The 20,343-nt window shown below is 51.7% G+C and overlaps 1 protein-coding gene across 1 annotated transcript in view; it reads right to left on the reverse strand.

Annotated features, from left to right (window-relative positions):
• Positions 1-8,585: 8,585 nt before the first annotated feature.
• CTDSP1 (CTD small phosphatase 1) overlaps positions 8,586-20,343 on the reverse strand; it is an 89,412-nt gene continuing 77,654 nt past the window's right edge. Inside the window, exon 7 of the mRNA XM_029605056.1 lies at positions 8,586-9,111. Within this exon, the coding sequence (XP_029460916.1) occupies positions 8,983-9,111 (129 nt within the window). The 3' untranslated portion in view covers positions 8,586-8,982. The remainder of the gene's footprint in view (positions 9,112-20,343) is intronic.

The following is a 20,343-nucleotide window of genomic DNA, read 5'->3' on the forward strand; positions in this document are numbered from 1 at the left end:
TACATAACCTGCAGCCTGCCAGACAGACCCGGCTACGTGAGCGCCTGCGTTTCCACCAGGACTTCTAGTTATTACAGAACCTGCAGCCTGCCAGACAGACCCGGCTACGTGAGCGCCTGTGTTTCCACCAGGACTTCTAGTTATTACACAACCTGCAGCCTGCCAGACAGACCCGGCTACGTGAGTGTCTGCGTTTCCACCAGGACTTCTAGTTATTACAGAGCCTGCAGCCTGCCAGACAGACCCGGCTACGTGAGCGCCTGCATTTCCACCAGGACTTCTAGTTATTACAGAACCTGCAGCCTGCCAGACAGACCCGGCTACGTGAGCGCCTGCGTTTCCACCAGGACTTCTAGTTATTACAGAACCTGCAGCCTGCCAGACAGACCCGGCCACGTGAGCGCCTGCGTTTCCACCAGGACTTCTAGTTATTACAGAGCCTGCAGCCTGCCAGACAGACCCGGCTACGTGAGCGCCTGCGTTTCCACCAGGACTTCTAGTTATTGCAGAGCCTGCAGCCTGCCAGACAGACCCGGCTACGTGAGAGCCTGCGTTTCCACCAGGACTTCTAGTTATTACAGAGCCTGCAGCCTGCCAGACAGACCCGGCTACGTGAGCGCCTGCGTTTCCACCAGGACTTCTAGTTATTACAGAGCCTGCAGCCTGCCAGACAGACCCGGCTACTTGAGAGCCTGCGTTTCCACCAGGACTTCTAGTTATTACAGAGCCTGCAGCCTGCCAGACAGACCCGGCTACGTGAGCGCCTGCGTTTCCACCAGGACTTCTAGTTATTTCAGAGCCTGCAGCCTGCCAGACAGACCCGGCTACGTGAGCGCCTGCGTTTCCACCAGGACTTCTAGTTATTACAGAGCCTGCAGCCTGCCAGACAGACCCGGCTACGTGAGCACCTGCATTTCCACCAGGACTTCTAGTTATTACAGAACCTGCAGCCTGCCAGACAGACCAGGCTACGTGAGCGCCTGCGTTTCCACCAGGACTTCTAGTTATTACAGAGCCTGCAGCCTGCCAGACAGACCCGGCTACGTGAGTGCCTGCGTTCCCTCTAGGACTTCCAGTTATTACAGAGCCTGCAGCCTGCCAGACAGACCCGGCTACGTGAGCGCCTGCGTTACCACCAGGACTTCTAGTTATTACAGAGCCTGCCAGACAGACCCGGCTACGTGAGCGCCTGCGTTTCCACCAGGACTTCTAGTTATTACAGAGCCTGTAGCCTGCCAGACAGACCCGGCTACGTGAGCGCCTGCGTTTCCACCAGGACTTCTAGTTATTACAGAACCTGCAGCCTGCCAGACAGACCCGGCTACGTGAGCGCCTGCGTTTCCTCTAGGACTTCTAGTTATTACAGAGCCTGCAGCCTGCCAGACAGACCCAGCTACGTGAGCACCTGCGTTTCCACCAGGACTTCTAGTTATTACAGAGCCTGCAGCCTGCCAGACAGACCCCGGCTACGTGAGCGCCTGCGTTTCCTCTAGGACTTCTAGTTATTACAGAGCCTGCAGCCTGCCAGACAGACCCGGCTAAGTGAGCGCCTGCGTTTCCACCAGGACTTCTAGTTATTACAGAGCCTGCAGCCTGCCAGACAGACCCGGCTACGTGAGCGCCTGCGTTTCCACCAGGACTTCTAGTTATTACAGAGCCTGCAGCCTGCCAGACAGACCCGGCTACGTGAGCGCCTGCGTTTCCACCAGGACTTCTAGTTATTACAGAGCCTGCAGCCTGCCAGACAGACCCAGTTGCTGGTTTAATTCTACCATCACAGCCTGATCTACATAGCTGTGATCACAGAAGCCCGTGGCTTGTTCCATGTTGACATCGGTCTTCCTCCCTCATTAATTTCTATTGCTTTCTCTTCCACCTCCCCAGACATCAAATGTAGGTTAAGTGAGGGAGGGAACCTTCACTTTTTACATAGCTGGAGCGGAGCTTCCTCTGAGATGCCCCCTCACTGATATTCTTTGGCTAGGAAGAGGCACCAGGATAAGGGCAGCTGTGTTCCCTCCTTCCCCTGGCCCGAGAGCACCAACTCCACGCTGCACCCTGGTCTGATCAACCCCCATGGCTAGGAAATGCCTAAGCCAGACCTTGCAACGCGATGGTCAGCCCAAAACAAGTACAAGTTTCATGGGTTTTTTGCAAGACGTCGTGGCCAGGGAAGCTGTGGATGGCGTTCGCAGATTATCAGAAAGCCCGGGTGTGGCGTGACTGGGGAGTTTGGCCTTCCTGGCCATCGCAGGACCCTTCCAGGCACTCTCACCCGAAATAACACCAATGAAAAGCAAGAGATCTTTCCTTCTTAATAAAGATATTATTTTCATTTAAAGATCACACAGAACAAAGGCACTTTGATCTTTTCTGTCTTGTTTCCCAAAATTGAGATCAGCTTGCGTTCTGACAGACAACACAACAGAAAGAGCGGGAACCCTGGCAGCCCTTGCCCAGAGGGACACGCATTTAAAAAAAACGAACAAAATCCAAAGCAACCAAAGGACATTTAGATTAAAGTCAACAGAAGACGATCCAGATCCCAAAGCTTAGCTCCCTGCCGCTCTGGCCCCAAACTCCCAATATCGGCGCAATGAATGATAAGGGACGCCTTGCTCCTTCTCCCTCCTCCCCCCCCCCCCCCCCCCCGGAGGTCAATCCCCGTTACCACCCCAGTGGGGGCTGCGCGGAACCTACAAAGCGCATCAGGACGTGGCTGACAGATACACCTGATCCTCAGCACGACCATCATCCATGGAGGGGGGTCCGGAGCAGGGGTGCCTGCAGCTACCGGGGTCAGTGTCCTGCTCTGGTCCTGCTCCTCGGACATTTACAGGCAGAGCGATGGCGACCCCTCCCAGGACACATGACAGTCGTTGGCACACAGAGGTGTTTTAGGATTGCTCCAGCATCCCTGCATGTACTGGAGCACCCCCAGGTGGTCGGGGGCAGAATGCAGCTCTCTCTGTCTCGTGATGGCAGGATAGGCTGGGGTGGGAATGCAATAGCTTCTCTTTGCCAAAGGCAGAATTCACGCTCTCGCCCTTCTGAGGTGTCCGTCTCCTCGCTGCAACGCAGGTGAGAGTCAGGGAACTTTTACGAGGGGCATGGTAGGAAAATAGAAAAAAAACGAAACCGAGAGACTCCCTCTCTCTCAGGCAGAGCCGGAAACCCCAAAATGTTTCATGCAAGACCTAGAACTTCCCAGACCGTTCTAGAAGTAATCTGCGACCCACCTGGGAGTTCTTCCCCCCTTATTCAATGCTCCCTGCGGGTCAGCCTGAGCGGCAGGCGCTAGGGACTGGATTGGAACTCGCGTCTTTGTATAGCAGCTTGGAGCGCTAAGCCCTTCATCCCGTGTTTGGTGTTCCCACAACCCCTTTCAGTATATGCAGGCCCCCCCAGAAAAACGAACATTACAAAATCCAGAATCATACTGTTTAGTCCGGGATAGAGCGGGGTAACGATGTCCCCCGTACTCGGGGTACTGCGTGTGTGTGCCCGGATGTGGTGCTTGCAGGTGGAGAAGGGGCAGCTGTGAACGTGGCTGAGTGGGGGTGTGCGTGTGTGTGTGTGTGTGTGCGCGTGTTTATGTGCACGCACACGTTACGTAGCCGCGTGTGCATGCGCGCAGGTGCTCTCCCCCTGTCGTCGCAGGAAAACGCTTCGGTTTGGAGGTGCGCCTCCTCTCAAGACAAATTATTTTACATTTTATTCAGTTCTGTTTGCATACAAATAACCAAAAAAAACCTTTCTCTACATAGAAAACCAGCCCCCTCGCCCCGCAGTCGGTAATGATTCGTGTTCACACTCTTCCTTTTCAAGCCCCCTTTCTCTAAAAAACCTATATACACATATTTATATATTTAAAGTGTGACTGTTTACAATCCCAGGCTCTTCCCCTGCTCCCTAGCAAAGGCCAGAGAAAGCCTGGACCGGGGGGTGGGCAGGCTTTGAAGAAAACCAGGAAAGGCACTGCAACAATTCCATATACAAAAGTTTTAAGGCAAATTGTGAATACTGTGATTTGATTGGTCAGCGTAGTCCAGGGGAGGGAGGTGTGTGTGTGTGGGGTGCCCAGCTTGGCATTTCCCCTCCGACCCTTTTAATCTGTGAAGAGGAACCCAGGGATGTGCCAGGGTCAGCAGCCAGTCTCCTCGCTGTCGGGACCCACCCGGCCCGTGCGGGAGCCTGGAGGCCTGAGGAAAATCACGGAGTTGGCCACCGACCGCACAAAGTGCTGAGCTGCGCCCAGTAACACAAGCGGAAAGTCCCTGGGGGCTAGCAGCGGGCAGACTCCAGGCCACCCTGCGACAGGCTGGGCCAGAGCTGGCTTCAGCCCCCCATCGCAAGCAGGGAGGATTATAAGCCAGAGTGGCTCCGACTTTCCTGACCGACCTCGGGGAAGTTAAGTTGGCCGCCCGGTCCTGGAGAACCCCTTAGGCCAGTCCTAATGAATGTGCAGGAGATGGATGTCCATGCAAAATCTCTCTCATGTATATTCATGGGGATCTCCGGGCGGGTGGGTTTAGTTACTCAAGAACTGGGCTGAGAACCCCTTACCCCAATCCTCGTCTGCTCGGGTTATGCCTGGAGGTCCCGCGGGCACCAGACAGCAACCCAAAAGCTCCCTTGGGGTGTTTTTACCAAGACAAATCCAGTCTGAATTTTCTAAAACCATTACACACAGCCCACTGGGAGCCCGTCCTCACTATCCAGCCGCGGTCCAGCAAATCTGTCCTGGGTCCCTAGCTCACCCCCCCCCCCCCCCCCCTGCACGCTGGTCCCTGCTGGGCAGAAAGGAGAAAGAGTAAACTAGAAAAAAAAAAACAGGCACTGCTGGCAGGTGAGAAGGACCAAAAAAACTGCAGCAACCTTCCCTCCCGGAAGGATGAAGAACGAGGCTCCCAGGCAAAGCAGCCCCGGCAGAGGTAGCGTTTGGTGAAAAGGCACTGAGAGTTCTGACGTGGGCAGAGGGGGGGTCCCGGTCTCTGTCTGACGGACCGGGCCAGCACGAATCCATGACCCTGCAACCAGTCCTGGCCCCCTGCTTCATAACAACTACATCCTGTGCCCCCGGGAGCAGACACAACAAAATCCCAAACTCTTCCCAGGGGGCCGGGCAGCCCCCCTCCTCCTGGAACGGAAGGTCCCTTCTGCTGGCTCTCGGGCCCGAGACGCACATCCACTTCCAAAAGGCAAAGAGGAAGCAGGAACACTGCTAGGATCATTATTAGTAATACCAAACTCGGACAAAGGGAGATAACCAGAGCAGGGCTGGACGGACGCGCGCCCGTGACGGGGACTGGCGCGGGCAAGACGCGCACCGTTAATGGCGCTCATCGCACGTAGAGTGCATGCAGGTGAGTCTACTGGCAAAAGATTTCCCGCACGCCCAACGCACCCTTACAGCGCAGCAAAGGCTCACCGTAAAAAAAACAAAACACAAAATTCCTGCTTTCCCTGATCCCTCCCAATACTAAGTAGGAGGGACCACAGAAAGCGGAATCACGTAAAAAAAAATAAATTTCTGGACGTCCAATATGCACCCAACGGTCCAAGCCCTGCATATTGTGCCAGCAGCGGGAGAAAACGCAGGCTGGAACTGAGCGTCGGCTTCCTAACCCGCACTGACGGCCACATTACCTGGGCGCCCGGCGCAGAGGAGGCGCTAGCGATGCACAGTTTCACTCAGCGCCTCCTTTATACTGCAGCAGCTAATTATAATATTAAACCAGGCGCCAGGGAGAGGTGGAGCGGCCCATTTTACACAGGCCAGTATTTGCATCGGCCTGAAAGTGACTGACCCCGGGGTCACACAGAGAGTCAGTGGCAGAGCTGGGATTAGAGCTGAGGCACAGGGAGATAAAGTGACGCACCCCAGGGTCACACAGAGAGTCAGTGGCAGAGCTGGGATTAGAACTGAGGCACAGGGAGATAAAGTGACTCACCCCAGGGTCACACAGAGAGTCAGTGACAGAGCTGGGATTAGAACTGAGGCACAGGGGGATAAAGTGACTCACCCCAGGGTCACACAGAGTCAGTGACAGAGCTGGGATTAGAACTGAGGCACAGGGAGATAAAGGGACTCACCCCACGGTCACACAGAGAGTCAGTGACAGAGCTGGGATTAGAACTGAGGCACAGAGAGATAAAGGGACTCACCCCAGGGTCACACAGAGAGTCAGTGACAGAGCTGGGATTAGAACTGAGGCACAGGGAGATAAAGTGACTCAGCCCAGGGTCCCAGAGAGTGTCAGTGGCAGAGCTGGGATTAGAACTGAGGCACAGGGGAATCAAGTGACTCACCCCAGGGTCACAGAGAGAGTCAGTGGCAGAGCTGGGATTAGAACTGAGGCACAGGGAGATAAAGTGACTCACCCCAGGGTCACACAGAGAGTCAGTGACAGAGCTGGGATTAGAACTGAGGCACAGGGAGATAAAGTGACTCACCCCAGGGTCACACAGAGAGTCAGTGACAGAGCTGGGATTAGAGCTGAGGCACAGGGGGATAAAGTGACTCACCCCAGGGTCACACAGAGAGGCAGTGACAGAGCTGGGATTAGAACTGAGGCACAGGGGGATAAAGTGATTCACCCCAGGGTCACACAGAGTCAGTGACAGAGCTGGGATTAGAACTGAGGCACAGAGAGATAAAGGGACTCACCCCAGGGTCACACAGAGAGTCAGTGACAGAGCTGGGATTAGAACTGAGGCACAGGGAGATAAAGTGACTCAGCCCAGGGTCCCAGAGAGTGTCAGTGGCAGAGCTGGGATTAGAACTGAGGCACAGGGGAATCAAGTGACTCACCCCAGGGTCACACAGAGTCAGTGATCGAGCTGGGATTAGAACTCAGGCACAGGGAGATAAAGTGACTCACCCCAGGGTCCCAGAGAGAGTCAGTGTCAGAGCTGGGATTAGAACTCAGGCACAGGGAGATAAAGTGACTCACCCCAGGGTCACACAGAGAGTCAGTGTCAGAGCTGGGATTAGAACTCAGGCACAGGGAGATAAAGTGACTCACCCCAGGGTCCCAGAGAGAGTCAGTGTCAGAGCTGGGATTAGAACTCAGGCACAGGGAGATAAGGTGACTCACCCCAGGGTCACACAGAGAGTCAGTGACAGAGCTGGGATTAGAACTCAGGCACAGGGAGATAAGGTGACTCACCCCAGGGTCACACAGAGAGTCAGTGACAGAGCTGGGATTAGAACTGAGGCACAGGGAGATAAAGTGACTCACCCCAGGGTCACACAGAGAGTCAGTGACAGATCTGGGATTAGAACTGAGGCACAGGGAGATAAGGTGACTCACCCCAGGGTCACACAGAGTCAGTGACAGAGCTGGGATTAGAACTGAGGCACAGGGAGATAAGGTGACTCACCCCAGGGTCACACAGAGAGTCAGTGACAGAGCTGGGATTAGTACTGAGGCACAGGGAGATAAAGTGACTTAACCCAAGGTCACAAAGGCTGAAGGAGTATTAGAACTCGCATCCCAAACTCTCTGATGACTACCTCTCTGTAGTGTAAACACTCCACGTTTCTTTCCACAGGCAGGATGATCAGTAACATGGCATTAAGCTGGCAAGTGTCATTTTCTTTGTGATGTTAATTCAGGGCTTCCCCAATTTGTCACTGGAGGTCCAGGATATGCAAATTTATCTCATGCATATTCATTAGGGACACTGACTGCAGAGGTGTAGGAGGGGCCATGTTAAGTTAAAAAAAAAATCTATCTCGGAGTTTTAAAACTTCTGCGGGCCTGCTGCACGTTCAGTCTCAGATCTCCTCCGTTTACTGGCTCAGATCTCTTCCTAAATAAAGTTACTGCAGGGAGAAAGCAGCAGGCGAAGCTCAGGATGTGCACCTGCTAAAACTATAAGTGCCATCAGCTGGAGCCAGGTCATCCTGCTGTCACGTCCCGAGCTTTGCCCTGCGTTTCCCCCGATGCAGGAGGACAAAAGGGCTCAGAAGTCGCACAGACAGACCCGGGGACGCTTGCTGGCAGGGGGAACAACATTAAGTGCAATCGTTTGAGGAGCTCCTCTCTCTTTTTTTTCCAAGGGGAATCAGCTCTGGGAATCAGGCGGCAGCCTGGGTTCACGTCAGACGCAGTTTAAAAAGGACTCGCAGAGCAGACGTGCGGGGAAAAGGCGGGGCCGCGTCCGCTCCCGATTCCGCAGGGAGACCGGGCGCCAGTCCTGGTCAGGCCCGCGGCTTCCACCCGACCTCAGGGGGGTCGGAGGGTCGGCCTAGAGTCCCCGCCCCCCTCCCCCAGGGACAAGGTCACCAGGCAGCTGTGCGACCCCCCCCCTCCCCCCATCCTAATGCCTACAGAAGTGGGTCCTGGGGAGGGGGGGCCCACGGGCACGTCTGCCCTCTGCCACGTAATTCCTAACTCTCCCGGACCTATCTGGCCCCCCGGGCTGGCGGCAGAGGGCAATCCAGGCCTGGTGTGTCACCTCGAAAGGCGCAGCCGCCCCACTGGCCTTACCAGCCGCTAGCACCTAATACTGCAGAGAGGTAAAAAAAAAACGCCCTCCCGCCACGTCCCCCCCCCCCCCGCTGCAGACTGGAAAGGTTCACAAAAAATACTGACAGAAGTGGGAGCCCAACTCCCCCCCCCCAGGAGGGTCCATGACACCACCATCGCCTCCTCCCCCTTGATTTATAAAACATGATTTAAAAGATTTAAAAGATAAAAACATTTTGCTTGTTTCAAGTGTTAAGAAGTAAAAGTCTCTCTGCGCCCGACCTCGCTGGATTTCTCCGAAGATTAGAAGCGCTCCCCTTACACCATCACCCCCCCCCCCCCCCCCCCGCCGCTCCCGGAGCAAAAGTCCGTCGTCCTCGCCGGCGTGCGAGGGGGAGTCCTGGGGGATCCGGGCGCGCCGCCCGGCGGGAGAGGCAGAGACGAGAAATCCTACCCTAGCGCCGTGGCCACCGCCCTCCCTCCCGTCCTCCCGTCTCCCGCAGCACTAGCTGCCGATCCGGTGCTGTTTCAGGACCGTGTACACATCGTCCACTTTTCTCAGTCTCTCAAAGAAAGGCAGGAGATCCAGGAGCTCCGTGTCCGCCATGTCGTCAAACCAGGAGGCCACGGGAACCTAGGGGGGGAGGCAGCAAAGAGACCAAGAAGGGGGTTACTGCAGGGAAGCACCAAGACAGGAGAGAGACACAGCAAACATATGCAGGCAGATCCCGTCCCCTAAGCACCGTCTGCACCCACCGGGCCTGCCGCACAGGTTCACTCCTGCAAACCCTACAGCTGCCGCCGCCGCCCCCCTGGTCCCCAGGTCTCTCGTCTGTCGCACTATCTCCCTCCTGGGAACGTGAAGCCCTTTGGGGAAGGCACCTCCCTGTCTGACCTGCACTCGTAGGCGATGCGCTGATGTTCAACCTGTAATTCTGTTACTGGAGGACCCGCGGTGTGGGCGGCAGCGAGACAGCCGTCCGTTCACAAGCAAGGAAAAAAACCCCTAGGGCCTAGCAGGAAATTCCTCACAATGGAAAAGCCCCCTGTACAGACCCAGAGCAACGGGACCTTACTGGAAATTTCTAGAAAGAGTGGTCCCCAAACATGGAGCTTGCTTGGGAACCCCCGACAGGCGTGGCTTTTAAGGCCACCGGTGGATGCGGGCAGCTGGGCCCTTATAAATATACAGCAGGGGTCGTGGCAGGGGTTGTGGTGGGGGGGTGCGCTGCTGTTTTTGGTGTATTGGCCCTAAGAGAACTTCAGGAGCAGTCCAACTGCTTGGCAGCTAAATACTCAAAAATGCAGAGTTATGCATTCAGGATGCAAAGATCTGAGGGTGTGGGAGCGACGGGGGATGAGGTAGTGATATCCACAAAGCAGGAAAGGGAGCTCGGGATGATGTGACAAGGCGATGGCAGAGCTGGAGAAATGCGAGGGTGCACTAGGACAGGTAGAACCAGCTGAAACAAACTGGGTCAGAGCAAGGGTCCATCAAGCCCATCATCCTGTGTCCAGCAGTGGCCAATCCAAGTCACAAGTACCTGGCAGGATCCCAAGAGGTTGAGAGAGTCCAAGCTGCTTATCCCAGGGATAAGATGTGGATTTCTGCAACTCAACTTTATTAATGGTTTAGGGACTTTTACTCCAGAAACTTGTCCAAACCTTTTTTTAAACACAGCTATGCCAATAGCTTTCACCACATCCTCTGGAAACGAATTCCAAAGCTTAATTATGCATTGAGTAAAAAAATATTTTCTCTTATTAGTTTTAAATGTATTACCCAGTAACTTCATTGTGTGTCCCCTGATCTTTGTACTTTTCAAAAGAGTAAACAACTGATTAATGTTTACTCGTTCCAATCCACTCCACTCTTTACACTCCTCTATCATATCCCCCCTCAGTCGTCTCTTCTCCAAGCTGAAAAGTCCTAACCTCTTTAGTCTTTCCTCATAGGGGAGCTGTTCCATCCCTTTATCATTTTGGTTGCCCTTCTCTGTACCTTTTCTAATTCTGCTCTATCTTTCTTGAGATGTGGTGACCAGAGCTGCACACAATACTCAGGATGAGGTCTCACCATGGAGTGATACAGAAGCATTAGGATAATAATCCCCAGCATTCTGTTTGCTTTCTTGGCTGCTGCTGAACACTGAGCAGAATATTTCCACAGTTTATCAACGATGAGGCCTAGATCCTTTCCCTGAGTGGTGACTCCTAATGTGGAACCTTGCATCGTGCAGCTATGATTTGGGTTTCTCTTCCCTAAGTGCATCACTTTGCACTTGTCCACATTAAATTTCATTTGCCATTTGCAGGCTCCCAGTTTTGCAAAGTCCTCTTGCAATTTCTCACCATCCTCTTGTGATTTAACAACTCTAAATAATTTTGTGTTTTATTGGCAAATTTGATCACCTCATTCATTCCCATTTCCAGGTCGTTTATGAATATGTTAGAATTTAGTGGTCCCAGAACAGATCCCTGGGGCACTGCACTATTCACCTTTCTCCAGTGGGAAAATTTACCATTTAGCTCTACTCTGCTTTTTATCTTTTAACCAGCTCTCAATCCTCAATAGGACACTGCCCCCTATCCCATGGCTTTTTAATTTCCTAAGAAGTCTCTCGTGGGGGACTTTGTCAAATGCTTTCTGGAAATCCAGATCCACTATATCAACTGACTCCCCGTTATCCACATTTATTTACATCCTCAAAAAAATGTAACAGATTGGTAAAGAAACACTTCTCTTGGGTAAATCCATGTTGGCTTTGTCCCATTAAACTCTGCCTGTCTATGTGTTCAGTAATTTTGTTCTTTATGATGGTTTCTACCATTTTGCCTGGTACGGATGTCAGACTCACTGGTCTGTAATTTCCTGGATCACCTCTTGAGCCCTGAAAACTACAGCCCAGTGAGTCTGATGTCTGATGCCAGGCAAAATGGTAGAAACCATCATAAAGACCAAAACTGCTGAACACATAGACAGGCAGAGTTTAACGGGACAAACCCAGCATAGGATTTGCCTCCCCAGTCTGCTCCATTTTTCTGAGGACGTAAGTAAACGTGATACCTCTGCATGGGCTGCTGGCGGGACCTCATCTGGAGTAGCGTCCAGCTGCGGAGGCAATACCTCCGAAAGGATCCACTCAGGGTGGAGATGCTCCAGAAAAAGGGGCTACCTAACTGGTGTGCTGTCTGCCCCAAAGCCCTTGGGAGATGCATTTATTTATTTATTTATTTATTTATTTGAAAAAATGCGTGGCCCACACGTTGCACTGTTCAAAGTGGGGAACAGTAAAACACACACATCAAAACATAAAAGCAACGAAAGTAACCTCAAAACATGTAAATCTCCTCATAACCTACAAACTGTACAGCCTCCGCTTATAATGCCGGCTGTCTGGCCAGCTGAGAGCAAAACGACTGCCGATACGGGGAACGTCTTTAGGGCCTTCGAGACTGCGTATCCTCACACACTGCCGAACGGCCTGGCAGAGGCGATCCCACAAAATAGGGAAGGCCTTTCCATGGGTCTCTGAAAGACGGACTTCAAAGCTTATGCAAAGCATTAACCCCTGGGCAGGACTCCTGCCTTGACAGCTCATGTATGACCACTGCAATCCTGGAGAGAGTGGAGCAGGGGCGGAATGGTTCACGTCTTGCAGCCGAACTCTGAATGATTAGACGAGAACCGGAGAGAAGTCGGAGGAAGGCAAAAGGAGATCCGAATTCCGGTAACCGGGGCGTGGAAGGACTAGAGCCTATACAATGGTGCGAAGATCTTGGGGACCCAGAGAGGGTTTCGGCCGCCTTAACCTGCGTGATTTATGAACATGGTCTGAATTACGGCTTTCACAGGAGGACGCATTGTAAAGTTCGAGTCGAGGAAAACTCCAAGATCGCGAACCTGAGTTGCAAGAGAGCTTACAGGACCTTGAAAAACGAACGCAGAAGGCGCACCATGCAGTGGAGAACTGCTGAGGACAACGGTCTCAGTCTTAGGGTCAGCGTGCTGGCGTAAAGCCATTGTTTAATCGAGGAAAGACCCAAGGCGCTAGAATGAAATGCTGCAGGCCACAGGGATTTAATAGGCAACATCTACCTAACGAAACACGCTCGATCCAGCAAGGAGCCTGCATTTGTTTGAAATATAGCGAGGTGTATATTTGCACATTGATTATTGGTTATTTTGGATACACCAGTGAGTTTAGAAATTAATCTAAGTCAACTTGCCCTCTTTTGGATATTAACGCTCGGCTACAATCAGATTGGAATTCTGCAAGTAAGAGAATGTGCAGGTGATTAAAGAATGATTAGACCACGGAAGGTAAATTATATCTCGGGTGTGGCTGTGCTTATGAGTAGGGAAGCAGACGGGTTGTTGCCAAGCTAATGCTAGCAAGGAATGAAGAAATACTTCACAAGATGTGGCAAATGGAATCTGAGCCCTTAAAATAATCCTGCAATTCAAGTCTACTGCAGACCCCAATAGTGACTTACTGAAGGTGAAGCATTATAAGATGGAAGACCAGGAGGACAGGATACGAGATACAGATTAAGAGAATGATGTTGATATCAGCAACCGATAAGGATTTTTGGCCTGGCTTGGCCACTGTTGGAAACAGGATGCTGGGCTTGATGGACCCTTGGTCTGACCCAGTATGGCATGTTCTTATGTTCTTATGAGTTACAACGTTAGCTGGAACCTGGCAAATGAAAAGAGATCGCTTAAACATATCTAATAAGCCATCACACTACAATGAGCTCGAGGCTGTGAAATCACATCAAACTCAGATGGAGAAATTTGATTTAAAATAACAGTGTCGGTAGTAGTTAACCATGATTCAGTTATGCAGAGGAGGTCCGGAAGTTGATCGTTAAGTGGTAGACATAGGTTGGGCACTGCCTAATACAACTGAAAACGTACAGAATACAGGAGGTGCGTGCTGAAGAAATGATTCCCGATGCCTGCGAGGCGGGTGAAGGTTCCCGCATCAGTCATACCCGGTAAGGACAGGAATAGCATAGGAAGCCATATTGTAGACTGAGCGACTGGAGAGTGCGCGAGACGTAAGAACCTAAACCAGAGAGGAGAGACAGGGAGGAAGTGCTAAAGACAGTCAAATACAAGAAAGGCAAAAAACACTTCAGACCTTCTTCAAATACTACTAGTCTACGCCTCCCCCGGGCCTCCTGGAAACAGACACGTCTCCTATTATCGAAATAATCACAACCCTTATTAATTTGGACGCCCCAGCAATAATCCTGGGAGATTTCAACCTGCACATAGATGACTCCACACCCTCACCTAGTTGCGAAGCCTTCCTCACTGCCCTCTCAGCCTTGGGTTTCCACCAGATAAGTCAACAAACCCACACACAAAGCAGGTCATACGTTGGATCTAATATTCGTCAACTCTGGCATCAAGCAGTTATCTCCCCTTAATTGCAAGAAGGTCCCCTTGTCAGATCATTCACTAATCTCAACCAGGCTCACGATGAATGAAACCTTCACTGACCGCGCATCCCAACCATCCTTCCAATATAGAAGATCCTGCTCCTCCGAAGACCTCATAAATCAACTTACCTCACAACTTTCTCGCATAGATCTCACCAACCCTAACACAGCTCTCCGCTCCTGGAACAACATCACAGAATCCATAGCTAACAAACTATGCCCCCTTATAACAAAAAAATCCAACACCAACGCGACTAAAAGACAACCGTGGTTCACCAACGAACTCAGAAAACTGAAACAAAGCTTAAGACAGAAAGAGAGCAAATGGCGTAAAGCCCCTTGTACAAGCACACTCACCGCCTATAAACTGGCACTACACCATTACAAGACCGCCACCTCTAGATCTAAAAGGGACTTCTACTCGCATAAGATCCATGACCTCGTATTCGACGCCAAAGCGCTGTTTGCCTTTGTTTCCAATCTAACCCAAATCAACGCACCGGGCATCCCCAACAATCAAGCACAATCAAAGGCCGATGAACTGGCCCTGTTCTTCCAAAACAAAATCGACAATCTTCTAACAAAGCTGCCCACCTCCACCCCCACCCCCCCGACATGAGCCTACACCAATTATCCAACAACAAATCCATTCAACTACATTCATTCGAACCCATCACCGCCACAGAGATTCAGTCAGTCTTAAAGAAAATGAAACCTTCCTCTCACCCTTCAGACCATATCCCCACCAAACTTCTCATGGCAATCCCTGACTCTATCTCACAAACGCTGGCGGACATCATTAACTACTCTTTCTCCCAAGGAATTTACCCGGACAAACTCAAACTGGCATCCCTCAAACCACTGTTAAAGAAGCCAAATCTGGATCCTACAGACCCAAACAACTTCCGACCAATCGCCAACCTACCTTTCATAGCTAAGATCATGGAAAAACTAGTTAACATTCAAATCTCAGACTACATCGAAGATAATAAAATACTACTCCCTTCCCAATATGGGTTTCGCAAAGCTTCCAGTACAGAATCTCTCCTTATATCGCTGACAGACTACCTCATTCTGGGTCTCGACAAAGGTCAATCATTCCTCCTGATACTTTTAGAACTCTCGGCAGCCTTCGACACCGTAAACCACTCCATCCTCATAAATCAATTCTCGACTATTGGTATAACAAATACGGCTCTTGCCTGGTTCAAAACTTTCCTCAACAACAGAGGCTACAAAGTGAAAATCCACAACAAAGAATCTCCCCACAATAACTCACCTGTAGGAGTCCCACAAGGATCCGCCTTATCACCCACCCTCTTCAACATATACCTCCTTCCGCTGTGCCAGCTTCTAACCAAGCTAAAACTCAAACACTTTCTCTACACAGATGATGTCCAGATAGTGATCCCGCTCAAAGAATCCTTCTCCAAAACCCTCGAACATTGGGAAGCCTGCCTCCAAAAAATCAACGACCTTCTTGCCAGCCTAAACCTCGTATTAAATGCTGCCAAAACCGAACTACTACTTATCTCCCCAGAAAACAGCAGCACCATCAATACTCTTCCTGCCTACCCACTCTCCACCCAAGTGAGAGACTTAGGAGTTATAATAGATAACAGGATCAATTTGAAAGCATTTGTCAACCGTACAACCAAGGACTGTTTCTACAAACTCCAAGTGCTGAAAAGGATAAAACCACTCTTCCACCTTCATGATTTCAGAACAATACTACAAGCAATAATCTTCTCTAAGTTAGATTATTGCAATGCTATCCTACTAGGTCTCCCATTCACGTACACCAAACCTCTACAGATGGTCCAAAATGCGGCAGCAAGAATTCTCACCAATACCAGGAGAAGAGACCACATATCCCCCATCCTAAAAAACCTACATTGGCTCCCTTTTCACTTCAGAATTATCTTCAAGTCCATCACCATTATATATAAAACCATCCACCACCTTACCACACTCGACCTACAATTCCCGCTCAGCCAACATATCGCCTCTAGACCGACCAGAGCAGCATAGAGAGGATCCCTCCAGGTACCTCACACTAAATTCACTCGGCTTATAACTTTTAGAGAAAAGTCCTTCTCAACAGCAGGACCTTCACTCTGGAACTCCATCCCACCGAATCTCCGGCAGAAGCCTTGCCTCCCAACGTTCCGAAAAAGACTTTAGATGTGGCTGTTTAAACAAGCTTTTCCGGACCTATCCTAATGGCCTCCTCTCCACTTCAAGAATGCAGCCACTCCAGCCATCTGTAAATAACTCTACATGATGTTAAATCACTTCTGTATCTACTCTGTATCTCGCTCCTCTCCCAGTTTGATCCTCCTTGTTTTTTGTAACTGCAATTTCTTCTGCACTAGCTCCAGTTTTTTGCTTTCTGCACCCCCTGTTCAACTGTAAACCGGCATGATGTGATTGCATCATGAATGCCGGTATATAAAAACCTTAAATAAAGAAATAAAAACACACACATAGTAGATGTGAATCGGTTATTTACTCTTTCAGATAACAGAAAGACTAGGGGGCACTCCATGAAGTTAGCATGTAGCACATTTAAGACTAATCGGAGAAAGTTCTTTTTCACTCAACGCACAATAAAGCTCTGGAATTTGTTGCCAGAGGATGTGGTTAGTGCAGTTAGTATAGCTGGGTTTAAAAAAGGATTGGATAAGTTCTTGGAGGAGAAGTCCATTACCTGCTATTAAGTTCACTTAGAGAATAGCCATTGCCATTAGCAATGGTTACATGGAATAGACTTAGTGTTTGGGTACTTGCCAGGTTCTTATGGCCTGCATTGGCCACTGTTGGAAACAGGATGCTGGGCTTGATGGACCCTTGGTCTGACCCAGTATGGCAGGTTCTTATGTAAAGCTTTCTCAATGGAAAGCAAGGTCTGGAACAAGGGATTAGGATATCAGGCTCCAAGGGAGGGGGGGGGCCTCAAGAGCAACGTCGGGCAATATTTTTTCACAGAAAGGAATTGGATGCCTGGAGCGCCCTAAGACATTAACAGATCCTAAAAGGGTCTGGCATGGACACAGAGGATCTTACGTTACAAAAGGTGAAAAGATAACAGAAGCACAATCTGCACTGCACAAAGTGGAACCTAATTAAAGTGTTGATAGGATCCTACTTGAACAATTCAATGAGTTTCTGGGCTTCCAAAGTGAAACATTAGAGGTCCTAGAGGAAACGCAGGCGCTCACGTAGCCAGGTCTGTCTGGCAGGCTGCAGGCTCTGTAATAACTAGAAGTCCTGGTGGAAACGCAGGCGCTCACGTGCCGGGTCTGTCTGGCAGGCTGCAGGCTCTGTAATAATAACTAGAAGTCCTGGTGGAAACGCAGGCGCTCACGTAGCCGGGTCTGTCTGGCAGGCTGCAGGTTCTGTAATAACTAGAAGTCCTGGTGGAAACGCAGGCGCTCACATAGCCGGGTCTGTCTGGCAGGCTGCAGGCTCTGTAATAATAACTAGAAGTCCTGGTGGAAACGCAGGCGCTCACGTAGCCGGGTCTGTCTGGCAGGCTGCAGGCTCTGTAATAACTAGAAGTCCTGGTGGAAACGCAGGCGCTCACGTAGTCGGGTCTGTCTGGCAGGCTGGAGGCTCTGTAATAACTAGAGGTCCTGGTGGAAACGCAGGCGCTCACGTAGCCGGGTCTGTCTGGCAGGCTGCAGGCTCTGTAATAACTAGAGGTCCTGGTGGAAACGCAGGCGCTCACGTAGCCGGGTCTGTCTGGCAGGCTGCAGGTTCTGTAATAACCAGAAGTCCTGGTGGAAACGCAGGCGCTCACGTAGCCGGGTCTGTCTGGCAGGCTGCAGGCTCTGTAATAACCAGAAGTCCTGGTGGAAACGCAGGCGCTCACGTAGCCGGGTCTGTCTGGCAGGCTGCAGGTTCTGTAATAACTAGAAGTCCTGGTGGAAACGCAGGCGCTCACGTAGCCGGGTCTGTCTGGCAGCCTGCAGGTTCTATAATAACTAGAAGTCCTGGTGGAAACGCAGGCTCTCACATAGCCGGGTCTGTTTGGCAGGCTGCAGGTTCTGTAAAAACTAGAAGTCCTGGTGGAAACGCAGGCGCTCTCGTAGCCGGGTCTGTCTGGCAGGCTGCAGGTTCTGTAATAACTAGAAGTCGTGGTGGGAAACGCAGGCGCTCACGTAGCCGGGTCTGTCTGGCAGACTGCAGGTTCTGTAATAACTAGAAGTCGTGGTGGAAACGCAGACACTCACGTAGCCGGGTCTGTCTGGCAGGCTGCAGGTTCTGTAATAACTAGAAGTCCTGGTGGAAACGCAGGCGCTCACGTAGCCGGGTCTGTCTGGCAGGCTGCAGGCTCTGTATAACTAGAAGTCCTGGTGGAAACGCAGGCGCTCACGTAGCTGGGTCCTGTAATAACTAGAAGTCCTGGTGGAAACGCAGGCGCTCACGTAGCCGGGTCTTTCTGGCAGGCTGCAGGCTCTGTAATAACTAGAAGTCCTGGTGGAAACGCAGGCGCTCACATAGTCGGGTCTGTCTGGCAGGCTGCAGGCTCTGTAATAACTAGAAGTCCTGGTGGAAACGCAGGCTCTCACGTAGCCGGGTCTGTCTGGCAGGCTGCAGGCTCTGTAATAACTAGAAGTCCTGGTGGAAACGCAGGCGCTCACGTAGCCGGGTCTGTAATAACTAGAAGTCCTGGTGGAAACGCAGGCGCTCACGTAGCCGGGTCTGTCTGGCAGGCTGCAGGTTCTGTAATAACTAGAAGTCCTGGTGGAAACGCAGGCGCTCACATAGTCGGGTCTGTCTGGCAGGCTGCAGGCTCTGTAATAACTAGAAGTCCTGGTGGAAACGCAGGCTCTCACGTAGCCGGGTCTGTCTGCAGGCTGCAGGCTCTGTAATAACTAGAAGTCCTGGTGGAAACGCAGGCGCTCACGTAGCCGGGTCTGTCTGGCAGGCTGCAGGCTCTGTAATAACTAGAAGTCCTGGTGGAAACGCAGGCGCTCACGTAGCCGGGTGTGTCTGGCAGGCTGCAGGTTGTGTAATAACTAGAAGTCCTGGTGGAAACGCAGGCGCTCACGTAGCCGGGTCTGTCTGCAGGCTGCAGGCTCTGTAATAACTAGAAGTCCTGGTGGAAACGCAGGCGCTCACGTAGCCGGGTCTGTCTGGCAGGCTGCAGGTTCTGTAATAACTAGAAGTCCTGCTGGAAACGCAGGCGCTCACGTAGCCGGGTGTGTCTGGCAGGCTGCAGGTTCTGTAATAACTAGAAGTCCTGGTTGAAACGCAGGCGCTCACGTAGCCGGGTCTGTCTGGCAGGTTCTGTAATAACTAGAAGTCCTGGTGGAAACGCAGGCGCTCACGTAGCTGGGTCTGTCTGGCAGGCTGCAGGTTGTGTAATAACTAGAAGTCCTGGTGGAAACGCAGGCGCTCACGTAGCCGGGTCTGTCTGGTAGGCTGCAGGCTCTGTAATAACTAGAAGTCCTGGTGGAAACACAGGCGCTCACGTAGCCGGGTCTGTCTGGCAGGCTGCAGGTTCTGTAATAACCAGAAGTCCTGGTGGAAACGCAGGTGCTCACGTAGCTGGGTCTGTCTGGCAGACTGCAGGTTCTGTAATAACTAGAAGTCCTGGTGGAAACGCAGGCGCTCACGTAGCCGGGTCTATCTGGCAGGCTGCAGGCTCTGTAATAACTAGAAGTCCTGGTGGAAACGCAGGCGCTCACGTAGCCGGGTCTGTCTGGCAGGCTGCAGGTTCTGTAATAACTAGAAGTCCTGGTGGAAACGCAGGCGCTCACGTAGCCGGGTCTGTCTGGTAGGCTGCAGGCTCTGTAATAACTAGAAGTCCTGGTGGAAACGCAGGCGCTCACGTAGCCGGGTCTGTCTGGCAGGCTGCAGGTTCTGTAATAACCAGAAGTCCTGGTGGAAACGCAGGTGCTCACGTAGCTGGGTCTGTCTGGCAGACTGCAGGTTCTGTAATAACTAGAAGTCCTGGTGGAAACGCAGGCGCTCACGTAGCCGGGTCTATCTGGCAGGCTGCAGGCTCTGTAATAACTAGAAGTCCTGGTGGAAACGCAGGCGCTCACGTAGCCGGGTCTATCTGGCAGGCTGCAGGCTCTGTAATAACTAGAAGTCCTGGTGGAAACGCAGGCGCTCACGTAGCCGGGTGTGTCTGGCAGGCTGCAGGTTGTGTAATAACTAGAAGTCCTGGTGGAAACGCAGGCGCTCACGTAGCCGGGTCTGTCTGGCAGGCTGCAGGTTGTGTAATAACTAGAAGTCCTGGTGGAAACGCAGGCGCTCACGTAGCCGGGTCTGTCTGGCAGGCTGCAGGTTGTGTAATAACTAGAAGTCCTGGTGGAAACGCAGGCGCTCACGTAGCCGGGTCTATCTGGCAGGCTGCAGGCTCTGTAATAACTAGAAGTCCTGGTGGAAACGCAGGCGC

This window comes from Rhinatrema bivittatum, chromosome 6, assembly GCF_901001135.1.
Source record: "Rhinatrema bivittatum chromosome 6, aRhiBiv1.1, whole genome shotgun sequence".
Taxonomy (NCBI): Eukaryota; Metazoa; Chordata; class Amphibia; order Gymnophiona; family Rhinatrematidae; genus Rhinatrema; species Rhinatrema bivittatum.